At 43.2% G+C, this 22,869-nt stretch overlaps 1 protein-coding gene across 1 annotated transcript in view; it reads right to left on the bottom strand.

The window, feature by feature from the left end:
• The window catches only part of LOC129701206 (regulator of G-protein signaling 5-like), a 37,076-nt gene extending 28,741 nt beyond the window's left edge, over positions 1-8,335 (bottom strand). The window contains exon 1 of the mRNA XM_055642306.1: positions 8,176-8,335. Within this exon, the coding sequence (XP_055498281.1) occupies positions 8,176-8,219 (44 nt within the window). The 5' untranslated portion in view covers positions 8,220-8,335. The remainder of the gene's footprint in view (positions 1-8,175) is intronic.
• Positions 8,336-22,869: the final 14,534 nt, after the last annotated feature.

Below are 22,869 nucleotides of genomic sequence, written 5' to 3'. Positions count from 1 at the left end.
TCGGACCGTCGACCCTATCTATGCCCCTCGTAATTTTATGTACGCCTATCGTCTGCACGCAACCACCGGTGTGGCAGAGAAAACAATCCAAGTTAGTCCAGCCTCCCCTGCAGCTGAAACCCTCTAATCCAGGCAACATTCTGCTAAGCCTTCTGCACCCTCTCCAAAGCCTCTACATCCTTCCTGTAATGGGGCGATCAGGACTGCACGCAACACTCCAAATGCGGCCTGACCAAAGTCGTACAGAGCTGTATCGGGACTTCCTGAGGTATGGGCCCTTAATGGTGCCGTCTGCATTGCAACTGGGCAGAAGCAACATTATTTCTTCTATGGGGGAAAAAGAGAAAGGCCAGAGGTAGCACCAAGATACCTTGGGAGTGGCACTGAAGTGTTGATCAATGTTTCGTTTAATTTCAAGATACAGCATTAAAACAAGCCCTTCGGCCCACTGGGTTCTCGCCAACCATTGATCATCCATTCACACTTGTTCTAGGTTATCCAACTTTCTCATCGAATCCCTACACATCAAGGTACTTTTTCCACCCAGAGGCCATGAGGACTGTAAACTCCTATCTCTCCAGGGACTAACTTCACTGTACGGGTTTCGGCCCGAAACGTTGCCTATTTCCTTCGCTCCATAGATGCTGCTGCACCCGCTGAGTTTCTCCAGCTTTTCTGTGTAAACTTCACTGTACCATTCTACTGTTTTTTAAAAAATTGCTGATTTTAGTTTCCCTTTTTCCTTCCGCCCACAATATTTAATATATAAAAGAATATGCGATTTTCTTCCATTCTGTTTGTAGTTTGTTTGTATTTTGTACAAAGTCCGCAAGCATTGCCACTTTTCATTTCACTGCACATCTCGTATGTGTACTTGACGAATAAACTTGACTTGACTTGACTTTCCCCCCCAGATCTCAAAAGCAAAGAGCAAGAGATGGATCACTGCGGACCGGAGGACCACGAGTTACTTGCCAGATCTTAATCTTGAATCATCTTTGGGACGTGGGAGGAAATGGGAGCACCCGGAGGAAACCCATGCGGTTACAGGGGGATTGTGCAAACTCCACACACAGACAAACCCCGAGGTCAGGATCGAATCCAGGTCTCTAGCATTTTTGAGGCAGCGGCTGTACCAGCTGTGTCGCACTGAATGAAATACATGGATGGAAGGAGAATCTATATATTTCCATTATTTTGCATCCAAAATATTGAACATTGAACTCCAGATGTTTCACCCCCTTGGATTAGAGTTGTACAGCACAGAAACGGAGCCTTCAGCCCACTGAACCTCTGCCGACCATCTACACTAATCACATTTACTCGTTTCAATTCCATATACCTCTGTGCCCTAGAAAGAGACAAAATGCTGGAGTAACTCAGTGGGTCAGGCAGCATCAATGGAGAAAAGGAATCCAGATAACACCTTCCAGCTTAATAACATCCTTCCAATAGCTGAGCAACTAGAATGGTGCACAGAATTCCATGGGCACTCACCAACGTGTTGCACAATTGCAAGGACACGCACGCACGCACACACAGCTCTCAACCCAAAATGTCACCCAGTCCTTCTGTCACCCAGTCCTTCTGTCCAGCGATGCTGCCTGTCCCGCTGAGTTACTCCAGCATTTGTGCCTCTCAAATATAATGGACATTTACCAGAATGCGCTACAGTTGAAATCAATTTTAAAGCATTTCAACCGTTTAAATATCTACACAAAAGTAACTGAAGCTTTAGCCAGACACACACTGTAAATCCATCAGTACCCCCCCCCCCCCCAATACCATATGGTATTATATTTCCTTAAAGTTAGCTTTCAGATGTTTTTAAACCCAGAACAGTTAGCACCAAGTCCCACAGCATAATCTAATAAATATGATTTGACATTAATTCACGGCAATGTGAAGCATAGGGTCAATTCATCAGCTGTAGGAAGGAACTGTAGATGCTGGTTTACCGAAGATAGACACCAAAATGCTGGAGTAACTGAGCGGGTCAGGCAGCATGTCTGGAGAGAAGGAATAGGTGACGCTTCAAGCTGAGACCCTTTTTCAATTTATCATTCCTGGTTCACAAAGAGGAAAAAATATTGACGTTTTTTAAGATACAAATGAATCCGACCTTTACCCACCCCATTATAAACTGAAAGGCGTGCAGGTTAATTGGCTTCTGTAAATTGTCTCTAGTGTGCAAGATAGGACTAGGGTACGGGGTGATGGAAGGCTGGTGCGGACCTGGTGGGACGATGGACCCGTTTCCACGCTGTATCTCTAAAGTAAACTAAATTTGCATTCAATCCAAACTGATCTCAATAAACGTCAATTTATTTTGGCAGTAGTATATTACGATCCTGTCCTAAAGCAACTCTCCTGAATGTTCTTCAACGATAACAATGGCTACGCTTGATTGATCTTTGATATTTAATCATTACATTTATTTTTATAGAGAGACAATGAGAGGTTTGACTTCAATTAACGGACTTTACAGGCAGTCGTGATCATTAAAGTGCTTGTCATACGAGGTTGAACACTTTAGCAGAAGTTTTTATTGAGGGCTACAGACCACAAAGTTGGAAACATTATTGATCTAACTGTGGGGAACGAAGTTTGAGGAGATGAGTAGTCTCTTTCTGATCTTCTATATCACAAAACCACCCAACCTTGCCATCAATGTTACATCTTCACATTAAATATTGTATCCTCTATCCATGCACAGTGGACGGCTTCATTGCATTCATGTATAGTCTTTTCTTTGTGAGAGTGGCCAGTGGGACAGTCTAGGACCAGAGGGCAGCTACTAAAAATAAAAGGACGTTCCTTTAGAAAGGAGATGAGGAGGAAATTCTTTAGCCAGAGGGTGGCAAATCTGTGGAACTAATTGCCACAGACGGCTGTGGAGGCTAAGTCTTTGGGTATTTTTACAGGAGATATTGATTCTTGATTTGCAAGGGCGTCAAGGGTTATGGGGAGAAGGCAAGAGTATGGGGTTGAGAGGGAAAGATAAATCAGGCGTGATTGAAGACTCGATGGGCCGAATGGCCCAATTCTGCTCCTATAACTTATGAACTTTGATAGGACAGCACGCAAAGGCTTTTCATTGTACCTTGGTACATGTGATAATAATAAACTAAACTAAACTTTGGGGACAATTCACTCTTTTCATCTGAGATGATAGTGACCTATGATTTATCACATTGCTACACCAGACACATTATAGAATGGATGGGTAAGTGGATTATTCACTTCCACTCGTAATCGATCATTCTAAGGGAATGGATCCGCTGCAGTTCAATTTCCTCATCCAGTACCGATCAGCAGTAATAAATGGAACTAATCTGGAGGCAGATTTCCAGCTTTAATATCGGACCGTTCAGGATACATAGAAACATAGAAAATAGGTGCAGGAGTAGGCCATTCGGCCCTTTGAGCCTGCACCGCCATTCAATATGATCATGGCTGATCATCCAACTCAGTATCCTGTACCTGCCTTCTCTCCATACCCCCTGATCCCTTTCGCCACAAGGGCCACATCTAACTCCCTCTTAAATATAGCCAATGAACTGGCCTCAACTACTACCTTCCGCGGCAGAGAATTCCAGAGATTCACCACTCTCTGTGCGAAAAATGCTTTTCTCATCTCGGTCCTAAAAGATTTCCCCCTTATCCTTAAACTGTGACCCCTTGTTCTGGACTTCCCCAACATCGGGAACAATCTTCCTGCATCTAGCCTGTCCAACCCCTTAAGAATGTTGTAAGTTTCTATAAGATGCCCCCTCAATCTTCTAAATTCTAGCTTGTACAAGCCAAGTACAAGCTCAAATGTCCTCCCATCGGAAACCTGGGTGTGTCTGCAACACAGCTTAATGAGCGATCAGAGCCTGGGTCTTGGTTGCTTTTAAAACACACTATCAGTAGGAAAGCCAATTGAACGAGACAGTCAAGAAAGGCAGGGACAATTTACAATTTTTACTGAAGCCAATTAACTTATAAACCTGTACGTCTTTGGAATGTGGGAGGAAACCGGAGCACCCGGAGGAAACCCACGCAGTCACAGGGAGAACGTACAAACTCTGCTCTCAGTCAGGATCAAACCTGGATTTCTGGTGCTGTAAGGCAGCAACTCTACCGCTGCACTACCATGCCAAATACATACATCACCCTGGCCACACTCTCATTTCAGCCCTACCATCTTTTTGGTTGCACCAAGGATTTGGGGCTTTTTTAGGCATGGATTATTAATTTATAGACATCTTGTTTATTATATCTTATCTATGTGTATTGTATTTACAGACCTGTTTTGCTGCTGCATGCAAGAATGTCAGTGTTCTGTTATCTGTTCATATGACAATTAAGCATCACTGTTTATGTATGGTATTAACTGATTCAAATGGACAGCATGCAAAACAAAGCTTTTCACTGCACCTCAGTACATGTGACTTCCAAATCTGAAAATTGCTACAGATTTAGGTCAGTTTATTTTGGTTTAGTGATGCAGAATGGAAACAGGCCCTTTGGCCCACTGAGTCCATGCTGACCTCCCATCACCCATTCACACTAATTCTATTCTACATCAGAGGAACAATTACCGAAGCCAATTAACCTACAACACCCGGAGAAAACCTACGAGAACGTACAAGCTTAGTACAGACAGCACCCTGAACATTAGTCAGGATCAAACTCCGGTCTCTGGCACTGTGAGGCAGCAACTCCACAGTGTGCCACTGTGCTGCCAATTTGGTGGGCTTCCTTATATATTGTTAATCATAAATTTTTTTTTTTCTTTCTTTTAATCAACACACGAAAGGTCCCAACCCGAAACGCTACCCACTCCTTCTCTCCAGAGATGCTGGCTGTCCCGTTGAGTTACTCCAGCATTTTGTGTCTATTAACACATGATGTTTGTTGTTCAGATCAATTAACGCAGCAAACACATGTTGCTGTTCATTCAATATTGAAGCCGTTCTTCACCTGGGGTGACTGGATAGGACAAATATTTTGATTAATTCCCATTATATCCAGACCCACGGCCTTTGTTTGTAACAGGACACATTAAACCTCTTGGATTTCCTCATCCAAGCCAGAGGAAGTCATAGATGGCCGGGCAAAGTCCTTATTAATTCAGAGCCAGACTGAAGCTAGTTAGTTTACTGATCAATTGAAAGATACAGCATGGAAAAAGGCCATACTGACCATAACGTCTGAAGAAGGGTCCCAAACCAAAACATCACCTATCCATTTTCTCCAGAGATGTTACCCGACTCGCCGAGTTACTCCAATATTTTGTGTCTATCTTTGGTATAAACCAACATCTGCAGTTCCTTGGTATTCCATTCAACATTAACTTTGAGGTGTTCCCTACGCTATGTCAGCCTTGTGCATTGGGAATTTAAAAGGCAGTCCATTTATAAGCAACCCGTAACATCAACGCTAACATTCCTCTTATACAGCCATTGTCAAGACTAGCAAAATGGTCACGTGTTGTTACTAAAGTGGGGCATAAGCATTGGCAGAAAACGGACACAAAGTGCTGGAGTAACACCACGGGTCAGGCAGCGTTTCCTGAGGGCACGGTTAGACAAGGGTTCGGGTCGGGACCCTTCCTGAATCCCAAGTTATGGTGTTTTTTATGTAAACCAGCATCTGTACTTGTTTGTGTCGCAATAAGCTTCGGGGGTTTTTACAGCACTAGAAAATGGTGATAACTATTTTCTTGGTATTAAATTTAATATTTTGGTAATTATGTTAAAGCAAATAAAATTGAATTAAAACACATGATCAGTTTTAATGGTGTTTTTTTTTTAGATCTTAGCACATCATCAGTGACTATGCCCAGCCAGTATTAATTCTGTATATTTTAATGGATGTCTTGATTCTGGGTTAATTCTGCATATTTTAATGGATGACTTGTTCAAATCAGTTGCGTTTGAAGCGTATGGTATGTTGAACACTGAGATACAAGATGAAGTCATCTTGTGCCGAATTTGTGGATATCCAGTGTTAAAATCATTAATCAGACTTTACTGAACTTTATCTTGCACGACCCGTTGTACCCTATATCTATACACTGCGGACGGCTTCATTGTAATCATGTATACTCTTCCCACTGACTGGTTAGCATGCAACAAAAAAAGCTTTTTCACTCTACCTTGGTACATGGGACAATGATAATAAACTTATCTAAAATTATCCCTGAATATTTATGTTACTTGATTCTTTTCTGTCTATTAGCACATGCCAAAGTAACTCAGCGGGAGTTTTTACAGAAGCCAATTAACCTACAAACCTGCACGTCTTCTGAATGTGGGAGGAAACCGGAGAACCCAGAGAAAACATGAAATGGTCAAAGGGAGAACGTACAAACTCCTCAAAGACAGCATCCATAGGCAGTATTGAACCCGGGTCCCCGGCGCTGTAAGGCAGCAACTCAACCATTGTGCCACCCATTTCCGCCAACATTTTGTGTTTTGTTCAAGATTCTAGCATCTGCAGTTTCTTGTGTCACTATAATAATTATACTATATATTTTCTTTAAAAAATACATGGCTTAAATCAAAAACATTTCACTTCAAACCACATTGGAGTTTGAAGTGAAATAGCAAACACGATACGGACTGCAATTTAATTGGCAGCAACATTTGTTGTGCAAGTTTTTTGAAGAAAATGTGTTTGATTTTCTTCCACATAATTCGGAACAATTTCATTTAATGAATGACTTGAAGTCTTGCAATTTGGAGATGATTTCAGCGATATAAATACATCCCATATCTCATTTGTTTGCTTGTTTCTGGAGTTAACATAACACAACCCCTCTTGGAAACATTTCTGGTCCATAAAAGTTGCCTTATTGAAAACAGGTCTTTCTGGCTTTTATGAGATTTAGTTGAAGTAAAAACCTCCATCTACACCACACTGCCTTGGCAAGGCCACCAGCAAAATCAAGGACCAGTCCCACCCCAGTTATTCCATCTTGTCCCCTCTCCCAACAGAAAAGAGGTACAGAAGTGTGAAAATACATACCTTCAGATTCAGGGACAGTTTCTTCCCAGCTGTTATCAGGCAACTGAACCATCTTATTACCAACTAGAGAACGGTTCTCACTATCACTGGCCTTTATCTTGCACTAAACATTATTCCCTTTAATGATACATAATTGCTGGAGTAACTCAGCCGGTCAGGCAGAATGATGCTGCCTGACCTGTTGAGTGACTCCAGCATTTTGTGTCTATCTTCAGTATAAACCAGCACCTGCATTTCCTTCCTACACATTATTTCCTTGATCCTGTATCTGTATTGGCTTGATTGTAATCATGTATGGTCTTTCAGCTGACTGAATAGCACACAATAAAAAAAGCTTTTCACTGTAGCTTGGTACACATGGCAATAATAAAACTAACTTTAGTTAAATCATTAAACTAAAAGTTTGTTTCTGTTAAGATAACAAGCTCCACGTAATTGAAGACTAATTGAAGGAATGTTAGTCAACAGATCAATATTTCCCATTACATAACACCATTATAAACTTGTCTTTGATCGATCCATTCACTAACGCTTTACAGCATAAAGGGCATGCACTATAGAGAGAACAACACTTTATATCCCTTGAAGGTATGCCATTAACTGTGAAATATTGCTTGGAGTCGTGTAATTTACCATTGGAAGCCCCAAATCAGTGAAAGTGCCCAGACCCGAGAGACGTCAAGTCAATTGTTAAACTTCGCATGAACTTCACCTTTAGTTCCTCAGTCGGAAGAAGGGCCCCAACGCGAAGTGTCACCTATCAATGTTGTCTAAAGATCGCTCACTGAAGATAGTAACTAAAAGCTGGAGTCACTCAGCCGGTCAGGCAGCATCTCTGGAGAGAAGGAATAAATAGGTGACGTTTCGGATCGAGACCCTTCTTCGGACTAAAGATGCTGCCTGACCTGCTGAGTTTTAGCAACACTGCCATCTGAAGTTCCTTGTGTCTCAGTTAAATGCAATCGATAGTCCCAGTTATAGATCTCCAAATCACACAGTGGCAGTCTTAGAATTAAAACTAGCTTTAAATGCTGCCCTGTGCAACAGAATGTAATTGACCTGTTGAATAGACCTGGTGTTAATTACTACGGGACGACAATAACATATCGTTCACATTGAGTCGCGGGAACTGGAAACCGGCGCATGTTTTTTTCTCACCTTTCGATGCATGTGGCTGGTAACGCGGCTAACCCCCTGCACATATTTTATGCCGGCTCTTGTCACTGTTCGCCAAATTAAAAAGTCTGGCTAAACTTGAAGCTCCTCCTGGAGAGGGCTGCAGAGTCTTGCGGATTATATACAGACTCTCTCCCCTCTCCCAGTGACGCCGGCTAGCTAACCAATTACGCATCCTGCACAAGTGATTACAGTCCAGGGACCGCTTGGTTCTCTGCGAAGTGAGGGGAACTGGAGACTGTAGCCTTCGGCAGGAGCAAAAGAAAGGTCAAACACTGTGGCGAAAAAAAAATCATATCAGTTCTTCTGAAAAAAAAAAGCCCCACACACAGATGTCCAACAGATTAAATCGAATTCTACTTTCCTAAAAACTATTTTTTTGCTACACCCAACCCATTGTCGGCAGAAATCGATGTAATGATGTGAATATCCTGAAGAGAAATTCCTATATATTTGACAGTGTGAAACAATGACTTCTTTCTATATGTCAGTGAATGTAAACCGGTGAAGGAATTTCCCAACATATTGAAAGCATACTGGAGGACAGACAACTTGGGAACTGCAGACAAAACTTGCTGATGGTGGAGGAAGTTGTAGTTAGTGAAACTTTCGTGAGATTTCCCAGACAAGGCAGGGTTTTGAGCTTCAAGCTAAAAGGGAGGGGGATAGTGATGGAGGGACAGGGGTTTGGGGTGATATAGTGGTAGAGGGTGTGTGTGTGGGGGAGGTATAATGGTAGAGGAGGGGTAATGTCGGGTAATGTCGGTAGTGAGCTCGTAGGAGTCCGTAGATGTTTCGTAGCGGCTCTTGATGCCAGCCGTAGGAACTCGAGGCATCGGGTAAGTCGGAACGTTTTGTCAACATGTTGAAAAATGCCCACGAGTTTAAAAAAATAGCCCCGAGTAATTCTCCGAGTTCGAATCAAGGGGAAAACTCGGGAGAGTTCAATAAGTAACTCGGGAAAGTGGGACAGGGCCTTTAAGTGCAGCCTAAAGGGGCTGTCCCACTGTACGAGCTAATTCAAGAGTTCTCCCGAGTTTCCTCTGATTCAAACTCGGAGAATTACGGTAATGGCCGCTCGTAGGTACTCGGGGCTCTCGTGGACATTTCTCAACATGTTGAAAAATCTTCACGAGTCTTCACGAGCTTACCGGCTTTCCCCTAGTACCTGCCATTAGCGTTACGAGACGTCCACGAGCTCCGACGAACCCGCTGCGTACATTCTACATGCTTACCACGAGTTTGATTTTTTTTTTTAACTCGGGAGAGCTCTTGAATTAGCTCGTACAGTGGGACAAGCCCTTTAGTAAGAACGATACAATATCTGAAAATAGATACAAAGTGTTGGAGTAACTCAGCGGGTCAGGCAGCATCTCTGGAGAAAAGGAAAAAACGAATAGGTGACGTTTCGGGTCGAGACGCTTCCTTAAAAAAATTTCAGACCCTTTGTCTGAAGATCTCCAGCTTTTGGTGTCTACAGTGCATTCAGAAAGTATTCAGACCCCTTCATTTTTTCCACATTTTGTTACGTTACAGCCTTATTTTAAATGGATTAAATTATTTTTTTTTATCAATCTACATACAGTACCCAAGAATGAAGAAACAAAAGCAGCTGTTTAGAAATTTTTGCAAAGTAATTAAAAATAGATAACTGAAGTGTCACATTTACATAAGTATTCAGGCCCTTTGCTATGACACTCAAAATTGAGCTTAGGTTCATCCTGTTTCCATTGATTATCCTTGAGATGTTTCTACAACTTGATTGGAGTCCACCAGTGGTAAATTAAATAGATGGGACATGATTTGCAAAGACACACACCTGTCTGTGTAAGGTCCCACACTTGACAGTGCATGTCAGAGCAAAAACCAAGCCATGAAGACAAAGGAATTGTCCGTAGACCTCAGAGACAGGATTGTGTCAAGACCCAAATCTGGGGATGGGTATAAAAACAATTTCTGCAGCATTGCAGGTCCTGAAGAACACTGTGGCCTCCGTCATTCTTAAATGGAAGAACTTTGGAACCACCAGGACTCTTCATAGAGCTGGCCGCCCGGCCAAACTATGCAATCGGGGGAGAAGGGCCTTGGTCAGGGAGGTGACCAAGAACCTGATAGTCACTCCAGAGCTCCAGAGTTCCTCTGTGGAGATGGGAGAACCTTCCAGAAGGACAACTATATCTGCAGCACTCCACCAATCTGGCCTTTATGGTAGTGGCCAGACGGAAGCCACTCCTCAGTGAAAGGCACATGACAGCCCGCTTGGAGTTTGCCAAAAGGCACCTAAAGGACTCTCAGACCATGAGAAACAAGATTCTCTGGTCTGATGAAACCAAGATTGCACTCTTTGGCCTGAATGCCAAGTGTCACGTCTGTTGGACACCAGACACCGCTCATCACCTGGCCAATACCATACCTACGGTGAATCATGATGGGTGGCAGCATCATGCTGTGTGGATGTTTTTCAGCGGCAGGAACTGGGAGGCTAGTCATGATCACGGGAAAGATGAACGGAGCAAAGTACAGAGAGATCCTTGATGAAAACCTGCTCCAGAGCGTTCTGGACCTCAGACTGGGGTAGAGGTTCACCTTCCAACAGGACAATGACCCTAAGCACACAGCCAATACAATGCAGGAGTGACTTTGTGACGAGTCTGTGAATGTCCTTGAGTGGCCCAGCCAGAGCCCAGACTTGAACCCGATCGAACATCTCTGGAGGGACCAGAAAATAGCTGTGCATCGACGCTCCCCATCCAACCTGACAGCTTGAGAGAATCTGCAGAGAAGAATGGGAGAAATTACCCAAATGCAGGTGTGCCAAGCTTGTAGCGTCATACCCAAGAAGACTTGAGGCTGTAATCACTGCCGAAGGTGCCTCAATAAAGTACTGAGTAAAGGGTCTGAATGGCACTTATGTAAATGTGATATTTCAGTTATTTCTTTTTAATTACTTTGTAAACATTTCTAAACATCTGTTTTCACTTTTTTTATTATGGATTGTGTAGATTGATGATTAAAAAATAAAAAGCATTGAATCCATTTTAGAATAAGGCTGTAACGTAACAAAATGTGGAAAAAGTGAAGGGGTCTGAATACTTTCTGAATGCACTGTATCTTCAGTTTAAACCAGCATCTGCAGTTCCTTTCTACACAATATCTGGAGTTTGAAGTCACAAAGAAAGGCAAGTTATTTTTATTTCTGTGTTTCCTGTGGTTGAACGATCGGTTCGATGGAATTTTGTGGTTCTTTTTATTGCTTTCCTGCAGACAGAATTGGAGACTGTAGACTAGGGTTTCTGGTACTTTATACTCTTGCTTCATAATTTTTCCTGAGAAAATCGTGTTCCTTATCATAACTTTGGTGTGTGGGTGGGAACCCTCCAAAATGACTTTCTGTAACTTAGTTGGATCAAATATTGTCTAAGTGAAGTATTGGGGCAACATGGAGCCATATTACAACCATGATAATAACCATATTTTTAGAAGATAGAACATAGAAGAGTACAGCACCGGAACAGGCCCTTCAGCCCACAATGTCTGTGCTGAGCATGATGCCAAGACCATCTCTCATCTGCCCGCACCTAACCCATATCCATCCATTCCCTGCATACCCATGTGGCTATCCAAAAGTCTCCTAAATTATTATTTGTTCCAACAAATCCACTGTGCCTTAGGTAAGTTATGCAACGGTCCTTTTCCATGGCTATCACAACTTATTGTTTATCTATTAGTCAGTAATCCTGAACTATTGAGTAAATATCAAATTGTTCTTGTACAAATTATTCAGATGTACCAATTTCAGTCAACTATACAATGTCAAAGATGGATACAACATGCTGGAGTAACACAGCAGGTCAGGCAGCATCGTGGAGAACATGGATAGGTGATGTTTCAGGTCAGGACCCTTCTTCACACTGATTCACCACTAGCATTTTGTGTCTATCTTTCATATAGCTGATTGACCTGCTGAGTTACTCCAGCATTTTCTGTCTATCTTTGGCAAAAACCGGCATCTGCAGTTCCTAGTTATTACATGTGCATAATATTGTTTGTTTGATACATTGGAAACATGTGCACATCTGTGTTAATCCCTCATACTCACTCTTGATTGATTGAATCAATTGAAATATACAGCATAAAAGCAGGCCCGTCAGCCGGCTGAGTCCACGTCGACCTTCGATCCCCTGTTCACACTAGTTCTATGTTATCCCACTTTCTCATCCACTCCATGAACACTACTGGTTAGGTTATCATTTATTGAACAGTGGGACAAAATTCCCTCTAGGGCTCAATGATCTCCCCCTAGAGATTCCTTTTCGCCAATATACTGCCACTTTGCTTTGGCCTAAGGTCTCATTATCCTCGTCTAAATCTATTCGCCTTTACCCTTGCCCTTCTGTCGATTTGTAGGAGTCAGTCAGGATCTACCCCAGGTTTGAGCTTATGCAACTTTAAGGCCAATGGGCTCTCTCGTCTGTAACTCTTCAATCATTTTTTGTTTAGTGTTAGGGTTAGGATGTACTGATCACCCAGCTGTAGTTTGTCCAGTTAGAATGCCCACTGCGTTAATGTAGTGAAAACTTGCACTAGTTTATGAAAGTGCAGGGAATTTTATAATCCTTGCAAACAACAGCCCTCACATGTCTGAAGAAGGGACTCGACCCAAAAAGTCACCCATTCCTTCTATCCAGAGATACTGCCTCCTGCTGAGTTACTCCAGCATTTTGTGTGTATCGCATGTCTTGAAGGCAGGGCAGCAAACTCAGAGAGATATGCCGAATACAGCTGTAAAAGAAGACACAGAATGGTACATGCTGAATGATACTTACCCAATGCATAGTCCCAATTGAGAAGACTTCAGTGATTATCGCCATTATGCAGTTAAAAGGCAGCCAGCATCATCAAGGGCCCACACCACCCTGGCTACAATCTCACCTCACTTCTGCCATCAGCAAGAAGATACAGGAGTCTGAAAACCATGACCTCCCCAAACCAACGCTTAAAATGTGGATTATAAATATGTTGGACACAGCACATCTTGAAGAAATGCGATTCCTCCTAACAGATAAACCAGGCCAATTCTTAACGAGTTGGTCTCCATTTATTGATTTCTTGGAAGCATATGGTGCAACAAAATCGTAAAAAACAACTGTTTCAGGTCTGAGTGAAGAATGGTCAAGAATATAAATACTTATCTCCTATTTCCTGTCTTCTACTCTTTTTCTCTCTCTCCTTTTTTACTTCTCTCCCTCACTCTCTCTCTCTTTTCGATTTTTTTTCTCACACACTATACATCACATGTTTTTCTATTCTCTATTATCTACTCCCTTTTTCTCTCTCTCATTTAAAAAATAAAAAATAAATGAAGCTGTACATAGAATGTAACATGCCAACATATATTTAGCACCTGAAATAAGGTGCCACTGTATTGTACTTACTTCTAATAAACAAATAAATAAATAAATGAATAAATGAGTAAATAAATAAATGAATAAATGTATAAATGAATAAATGGATAAATGAATAAATGCATAAATGAATAAATAAACAAACAGACAAACAAACAAATAAATAAATAAATAAATAAATAAATAAATAAATACATAAATAAATAAACAGACAAACAAACAGACAGACAGACAGACAGACAGACAGACAGACAGACAGACAGACAGACAGACAGATAGATAGATAGATAGATAGATAGATAGATAGATAGATAGATAGATAGATAGATAGATAGATGAATAAATAAATAAATAAATAGATAAATAAATAGGTAAATAGATAAATAGATAGATAAATAAATGAATAGATAAATAAATAAATAGACAAATAAATAAATAAACCATAACCACCAGGTTCAGGAGCTGCTTCTTCCCAACAACCCAACAACCATCAGGCTATTGAACATGAAGAGACACGAAATGCTGGAGTTACTCAGCAAGTCAGGCAGCATCTCTGGAGAAAAGGGATAGGTGCCGTTTCGGGTTAGAATCGTTCTTCTGACTCAGAAGAAACGTCAACCATCCCTTCTCTCCAGAGATGCTGTCTGACCTGCTGACTTACTCCAGCACTTTGTATCTATCTTCGATATAACCAGCATCTGCAGTTCCTTCCAATACACACAGGCCAATTTGTTGATAATCCTGGTAGATTATGTTTGGAATCTAACCACACAGGGCAGAGGATTGATCCGAACTGTCTGAGTCCCATACCCAGTGTCATGTGGAAGATACCAAGCAAACAAATTGTGTAGGAAGGAACTGCAGATGCTGATTTAAACTGAAGATAGACACAAAAAGCTGGAGTTACTCAGCGGGACAGGCAGCATCTCTGGAGAGAAAGAATGGGTGATGTTTTGGGACAAGACCCTTCTTCAGAGTGAGATTCAGGGGAAAGAGAAACAAGAGATATAGACGAAATCAAACAAGCAGACAGGTCTCCTTTCCCTCTGGAGATATTTAGTTAGTTAGTCAAGTTAGTTAGTCAGTTGGTCAGTTACAGTAGTTAGTTGGTTGGTTGGTTGGTTGGTTGGTTAGTTAAATAGCATCCATACAAGACTACAATCAAACTATGAATAGAGTAAAATCATAAGATCTGTTTAGTTTATTGTCACGTGAATCGAGGTACAGTGAAAAGCTTTTGTTGCATGCTATCCAGTCAGTGGAAAGACTATAAATGATTACAATCAAGCCTTCCAAGGGAATAACGTTTAGTGCAAGATAAAGTCCAGTAAAGTCCAATTAATGATAGTTTGAGGGTCTCCAATGTGGTAGAGGGTAGGGCAGGACTGTCCTCTAGTTGCTGGCAGGGTGGTTCAGTTGCCTGATCCATCCCTGGTTCAGTAGATAAGAGAATAGTACACAGAGAAAGAGGAGGATCAGAAGCAAAAAAAAGTCAAAATGCTGGAGTAACTCAGCGGGTCAGGCAGCATCTCTGGAGAAAATGGATAAGTGACGTTGTGGGTCGGGACCCTTCTTCAGACCTTCTTCAGAAGATGAGCCACAAGCTCTCACTAGGAGAGGCAGTGTCTATCAGAAAGTATGAAGTATGGTCACAGTGGTGGTAATGGAGAAGAGGAATGCATGAGCAGATCAAGAAAGAAAGATGCCACCTCAGAGACATAAATATTGAAGCAGAAGGGCGCACCATACCAAGATTATAGCCAAGAAAGTACACCAACACCTCAATGTCCTTGGAAGGTTTAGGAAGTGTGGTATGTTCCCAACAACTCTCACCAACGTCTACAGATGTGCTGTAGAGAACATTTTATCGGGATGCATCGCAGCGTGATTGGCTAACAGCTCCATCTAAGACTGCAAGGAATTGCAGAGAGTTGTGGATGCAGCCCAGGCCATCACACAAACCAACCTCCGTTCCATCGACTCCATCTAAACTTCACGCTGCCTCGATAATGCCACCAGCATAATCAAGGAGCAGTCTCACTCCCTCTTCTCCCCTCTCCCATCAGGCAAGAGGTACAGAAGTGTGAAAACGCACACCTCCAGATTCAAGGACAGTTTCTTCCCAGCTGTCATCAAGCAACTGAATCATCTGATCAAGATCTAGAACGCGACCCTGAGCTAACATCTACCTCATTGAAGACCCTCAGACTGTTTTTAATCAAACTTTACTGGACTTTATCTTGTACTAAATGTTAGTCCTGTTATCATACATCTATACCAGTGGTTCCCAACGTGGGGCGTACGCCCCACAGGGGGGCAATTTGATTTTTAAGGGGGGCAATTGAGCGCGACTGAGGAGGTCTGGGTCCAAATTTTCGATTTTTATTTTTTTGGATTTTCCATCAGGTAAACATATGTAGTTTATGTTTCAGATGTTATTTTGAATAAATAATTTTTTTGGGGTAAAAAAGGTCTTTATTGTGTAGTTATTACATAATCACCGCGCCATCGCTCTTCATGCACGTCGGACGAAGCGCGCGAGGTCATGGGAGAACCTTATTTATTGAATTGGATTTAGAAATGCGATTCAAAGAGCTTTTGCTAAGTTACCCTTATAATATCTATTTCCTCCGTTTTCTCTCAAGGGAAAGCAAGGGGGGGCATCAGGATTTTAGAGGTGATTTGGTGGGGCATGGCCAAAAAAAGGTTGGGAACCACTGATCTATACACTGTGGACGGTTCGATTGTAATCTTGTATCCTATTTTCAGCTACTGGACAGCACGCAACGAAAAGTTGTTCACTGTACCTCAGTACACGTGACAATAAACTAAACTAATCTGAATTTAATTAAACTAAGCTAAGCTAAACTAAAACCTAAACTAAACTAAACTAAACTAAACTAAAAACTAAACTAATCCTGAATGAAGGACAGCCCATGATTAAAATAGCAGATATAATAACCGTAACCATACAATGTCTTGCAATTCCAAGTGATTTCTTCAACAAAGGCAGGGCCAGATGTCTATGGTTTCCTGATGCTCTTTGGGACAAGGAAAAAAGACTCAATGATTTTCAAAAAACATGGAGAACCTTATGTAGGAACGAGGAACTGCAGATGCCGGTTTACAAAAAGTGCTGGAGTAGCTCTGTATCATCCCTTTTGCTCCACCTGTTGCACTTGAGTCTGAAGACAGGTCTCGACATGAAATGTCACCCGTTCCTTCTCTCCAGAGATGCTGCCTGTCCCGCTGAGTTACTCCAGCATTTTGTGTCTACCTTAGATTTAAACCAGCATCTGCAGTTCATTCCTACACACTTGAGATAATTTGATTGTATTTGTGCATAATATTGTCTGATCTGATTGGATCCAAACAAAATGTTTCACTGTACCTCAGTACACTTGGCAATAATCCAGGTGACATTTCGGATCGGGACCCTTCTTCAGACTGTCTCAAGAATGTCCCGACCCCAAACGTTACCTATCCATGTCACAGTGACTCCTAAATGCTGTTATAGTCCCAGCCTCAACTACCTCCTCTGGCAGCTTGTTCCATACACCCACCAGCCTCTCAGTGAAAAAGTTGTCCTATTAATTCTTTCTCATCTCACCTTAAACCTATGTTCTCTGGTTCATGATTGCCCTACCCCGGATAAAGGATTCAGTGCATTCACCCTATCTAGTTGTTGTGTCATTCAACATGGAAACAGGCCCTTCGGCCCAACTCGTCCATGCCGACCACGGTGGCGGGGGGAGAGAAAGGGTGTATACAGGTGAGGGGGGGTTATTGTCCAAATTTGAAGCCTACACCTAAATCTAACTCCTGAATACGAAAGGAAATTGAGCAAGTTGCAGAAGGAATTGTCAGCAATGGGCCAACTGCATCGATGTCTTGCACAGAAGCCAGAAGAGTTCAGAGACAGAGGCTGGAAAATTACTGGACAGGACAGGCTTTGAAGTGGCTTCGTGAGGATAGAGGCCATGGGAAAGGTTGCTGAAGGGAGAGCAGTTGTAGCAACAAGCGTTTAGTTTAGTTTAGTTTACTTGTAGTGTAGTTTAGTTTAGTTTAGAGATACAACATGTAAACAGCCCCTTCGGCCCACCGAGTCCGTGCCAACCAGCGATCCCCGCACATTAACACTGCCCTACACACACCAGGGACAATTTTACATTTATACCAAGTAAATTAACCTACAAAGGTGCACGTCTTTGGAGTGTGGGTGGAAACCGGAGCACCAGGAGAAGACCCATGCAGTCGCTGGAAGAACGTACAAACTCCGTACCGACAGCACCCGTAGTTGGGTTCGAACCCGGTTCTCTGGCGCTGTGAGGCAGCAACTCTACTGCTGCGCCACTGTGCCACCCTCTATTGACCCGGCACAGACACATTTGATCGCACATCGACCCGGCACAGACACATTTGCACTTTAGACTTTGACTGGTTTTACTGTTCTTTTTATAAATCATGTTTCTCGGGGTATCTAAATCTAATTTTTATTAGTTGTTTCAGTTATGACATCGGATGGAAGCTGCATACCAAATCTCATCGCACATATGTGCAATGACAATAATATATATGATTTTTATTATTATTATTTTGAATATTTCTGAATGGAGATGGCAAGAGTACAAACAGCATTGTTCCAAATAATGCAACATGACTGTGATTTTGATATCAATTACATAGCTTAATATCGGTTCCCATAGCTATTGATTCAAGCTACAGGTGCCCAAGCTTCCTAATATAGCCCGAAGAAGGGTCTCGACCCAAAACGTCACCCATTCCTTCTCTCCAGAGATGCTGGCTGTCCTGCTGAGTTACTCCAGCTTTTTGTGTCTATCTTCGATGATACTTACATTGACTCAAGTAGGGGAGATGAGTCTAATATCGTTGCTGATCAAAAGACCACCTGAGTCACGTCTCCATTTTTAGAAGCAACATGGAAATTGCTGGTACACAAATTTGCTGGAGAAACTCAGCGGGTGCAGCAGCATCTATGGAGCGAAGAAAATAGGCGACGTTTCGGGCCGAAACCCTTCTTCAGACTGATGGGGGGTGGGAGGGGAGAAGGAAGGAAAAAGGGGAGGAGGAGGAGCCCGAGGGCAGGGGGATGGGAGGAGACAGCTCGAGGGTTAAGGAAGGGGAGGAGACAGCAAGGGCTAGCAAAATTGGGAGAATTCAACATTCATGCCATCAGGATGCAAGCTGCCCAGGCGGAATATGAGGTGCTGTTCCTCCAATTTCCGGTGTTGCTCACTCTGGCAATGGAGGAGACCCAGGACAGAGAGGTCGGATTGGGAATGGGAGGGGGAGTTGAAGTGCTGAGCCACCGGGAGCTCAGGTAGGTTATTGCGGACTGAGCGGAGGTGTTCGTCGAAACGATCGCCCAACTGCCGCTTAGTCTCCCCGATGTAAATCAGCTGACATCTAGAGCAGCGGATGCAGTAGATGAGGTTGGAGGAGATACAGGTGAACTTTTGTCGCACCTGGAACGACTGCTTGGGACCTTGAATGGAGTCGAGGGGGTACGTGAAGGGACAGGTGTTGCATTTCTTGCGGTTGCAACGGAAAGTGCCCGGGGAGGGGGTGGTACGGGACGGAAGGGAAGAATTGACAAGGGAGTTGCGGAGGGAGCGGTCTTTGCGGAAGGCAGACATGGGGGGAGATGGGAAGATGTGGCGAGTGGTGGGGTCACGTTGGAGGTGGCGGAAATGGCGGAGGATTATGTGTTGTATTTGCCGGCTGGTGGGGTGAAAGGTGAGGACCAGGGGGACTCTGCCCTTGTTGCGAGTGCGGGGATGGGGAGAGAGAGCAGTGTTGCGGGGTATGGATGAGACCCTGGTGTGAGCTTCATCTATGGTGGCGGAGGGGAATCCCCGTTCCCTGAAGAACGAGGACATTTCCGATGCCCTGGTATGGAATGTCTCATCCTGGGAACAGATGCGGCGTAGGCGGAGGAATTGGGAGTAGGGGATGGAGTCTTTGCAGGGGGCAGGGTGGGAAGACGTGTAGTCCAGATAGCCGTGTGAGTCAGTAGGTTTGTAGTGTATGTCGGTCAGAAGTCTGTCCCCTGTGATGGATGCCGTTGGAAAATACACACATCATTTCCAAATCCAAGATAAGGAGAAATTCCACAGTCACAATTAAATCATGAATTATTCAGCAACAGGAAACTTCAAAGGATAAGCTATTCTAAACAGACCTCCGGTCAGCCTAACTTGTTTTGATGGAAGTAAAATGTCATTTTCATTTGGAGGCACTCCATTTTGATTGTTTAATTTGTTTTGCCACCATGTCTTACTTTTTTTACATAATCAACCCCGATTTATACATTGCAGAGACTGCGGCCATGAAAGTCATGAAGCAGGATGGTTAATGAAAAACATGTGACAACATTTTTGGCTCCAAATTTGCACTCAACGCGTGAGTTACTGCCCGATTTTATCAGACGCGCGGCAGACTAGAATATTTGTAATAACTAACTAACTTCAAAAACAAAAGTTATCCTGGATCAGGAACAACGAACTAGCTGAGCAAAACAGCTTTGAGCGTGTAATAGAAACATAGAAAAATAGGTGCAGGAGTAGGCTATTCGGCCCTTCGAGCCAGCACCACATTTCAATATGATCATGGCTGATCATTTAAAATCAGTCACCCCGCTCCTGCTTTTTCCCCCACATCCCTTGATTCTGTTCTAGAGCTCTATCTAACTTTCTCTTGAAAACATCCAGTGAATCGGCCTCCACTGCCTTCTGTGGCAGAGAATTGCACAGATTCACAACTCTCTGGGTGAAAAAGGTTTTCCTCATCTCAGTCCTAAATGGCCTGCTACCCCTTATTCTTAAACTGTGACCCCTAGCTCTGGACTCCCCCAACATCGGGAACATTTTTCCTGCATCTAGCCTGTCCGATCCTTTAAGAATTTTGCATGTTTCATAGAAGGGCTTTGAGAATGTGTTTAGATGCAGGCTTGTACCCAAAATATGGCTCCGTGCATTCATTCATTCATATGGGAGAAGGTAACAAATTGAGTAAATCTAGTTTATATCGAGGTATAATAAGCCTCGCGTACGAAAGTTCTTGTGTTGAGCACAAGATTCTGGAGTAACTCAAAGTTTCGGGTCAGGGCCCTTCTTGTTGCAATAGCAGATTTGAATCGTCATGCAGTGCTGTTGCAAATCTGAATTAATAGCATTGCAATGCACGGAGCAGCAGGTAGGGCTGCTGCCCCACAGCGCCAGAGACCCAGGTTCGATCCTGACCTCAGGTACTGATTGTGTGAAGTATGCACATTCAGTTCGGTTTACTTTAGTTCGTTGTCATGTGTAACAAGGTACAGTGAAAAGCTTTTGTTGCATACTAACCTCTCAGTGGAAAGACTATACATGATTACAATCATGCCATCCACAGTGTACAGATACAGGATAAAGAGAATTGACATATAGTACCTGAGACCGCGTGGGTTTTCTCAGGGTGCACTGGTCTCCTCCCATATCCCAAAGACCTGGAGGAACAGCACCTCATATTCCGTTTGGGGAGTCTGCATCCCGGGGGCATGAACATCGAATTCTCCCAATTTTGTTAGTCCTTGCTGTCTCCTCCCATTCCTCAGTCCCCCTGCTGTCTCCTCCCATCCCCCAGCCTTCGGGCTCCTCCTCCTTTTTCCTTTCTTGTCCCCGCCCACCCCCGCCCCCGATCAGTCTGAAGAAGGGTTTCGGCCCGAAACGTTGCCTATTTCCTTCGCTCCATAGATGCTGCTGCACCCGCTGAGTTTCTCCAGCTTTTTTGTGTAACCTCCCAAAGACCTGCATGGTTTCAAGTTAATTTTCTTCCGTAAATTGCCCCTAGTGTGTAGGGATTGAATGACACAATGGGATAACATAGAACTTTATAGAGGTGTATAAAATCATGAGAGGAATAGATCGGGTAGACGCACAGAATCTCTTGCCCAGAGAAGGGGAATCGAGAACCAGAGGACTTGGGTTTAAGGTGAGGGAGGGAAGACTTAATAGGAATCTGAGGGGTAACTTTCCCACAAAGGGTGGTGGGTGCATGGAACGAGCTACCAGAGGAGGTAGTTAAGGCAGGGACTATCGCAACATTTAAGAAACAATTTGACAGGTACATGGATAGGACAGTTTTAGAGGGATACTAGACCAAGTGCAGACCCGTTGGGTCTGCTCCCCCAATGGTGTGATTCCCCCAACCCAATATTCCACCATGCACCCGTCTCCTCCAATGGAACTGAAGCCGTTGCCAAATGTAAGTTTCCAGCACTCCCCTGCCTCCCTCAATTGCACCTCCCCTGCCTGCTGCAGCAGTGAAAAGTTCAGTGTTCCTGTCTTGCAACTTTGTTTCGAAGTGTGTTGGAAGCTGATAGGAAGGAGCAGCCGTCAACGAATCAAAAGGCAGGAAGGGATCCGTACTGCAGGCGGACGGATGGATTTGAGTTTTATATATTAATAGATGGACCAAATGCAGGTAGGTGGGACCAGTGAAGATGGACCATGCTGGCCAGTGTGGGTAAGGTGGGACGAAGGGCCTGTTTCCACGGTGTATGACACTATACCTCGTGTGAAACGAGTGAACGATGGTCGGCATGGACTCAGTGGGCCAAAGGGCCTGTTTCCATGCAGCATCACAACGCACAACTGTAAATACTGGTAAAATCTATACATTTCACTGCAAAATCTAGGTCCCATTATTTTGAGCCAAGATGGCCAAGAAATTGTTTTCATGGTCTGTAAACCTAAATCAATTGAAGATGAATAAATGATCTTGAGTATGTTATTTATAATTCAACCTTTGCAGAGTATGTATTCTACAAATTAATTATGCTGGTAACAATGTTATTTCCCAGGACAAAACTATCTATAAAAAAGTTGAGGTTGTAACAAAGCCAGTTGTAATATTGGCTTTGGAGCGGCGGATTATATTAAAAAACCACCGCATGCAATCTTGGTTATATTCTTTGCCTATATAGAACTAAAGGGCTGTTGTGGATAGGGAACGGATTCAATTTGATTGAGTACATCATGGTATTAATTAAATATTACGCCATATCGACAGACATTGATAGATTCAAACAGCTGGAGTAACTCAGCGGGTCAGGCAGCATCTCTGGGAAAAGGAATAGGTAACATTTCGGGTCAAGATCCTTCTTCAGATTTGACCGAGGGGGGCAGCAGTAGTGTAGCTGCCTTACAGCGCCAGAGACCCGGGTTCGATCCTAACTATGGGTGCTGTCTGTACGGAGTTTGTATGTTCTCCT

Source organism: Leucoraja erinacea, chromosome 10 (genome assembly GCF_028641065.1).
Source record: "Leucoraja erinacea ecotype New England chromosome 10, Leri_hhj_1, whole genome shotgun sequence".
Taxonomy (NCBI): Eukaryota; Metazoa; Chordata; class Chondrichthyes; order Rajiformes; family Rajidae; genus Leucoraja; species Leucoraja erinaceus.
This window is presented reverse-complemented; position numbering and strand designations above follow the sequence as displayed.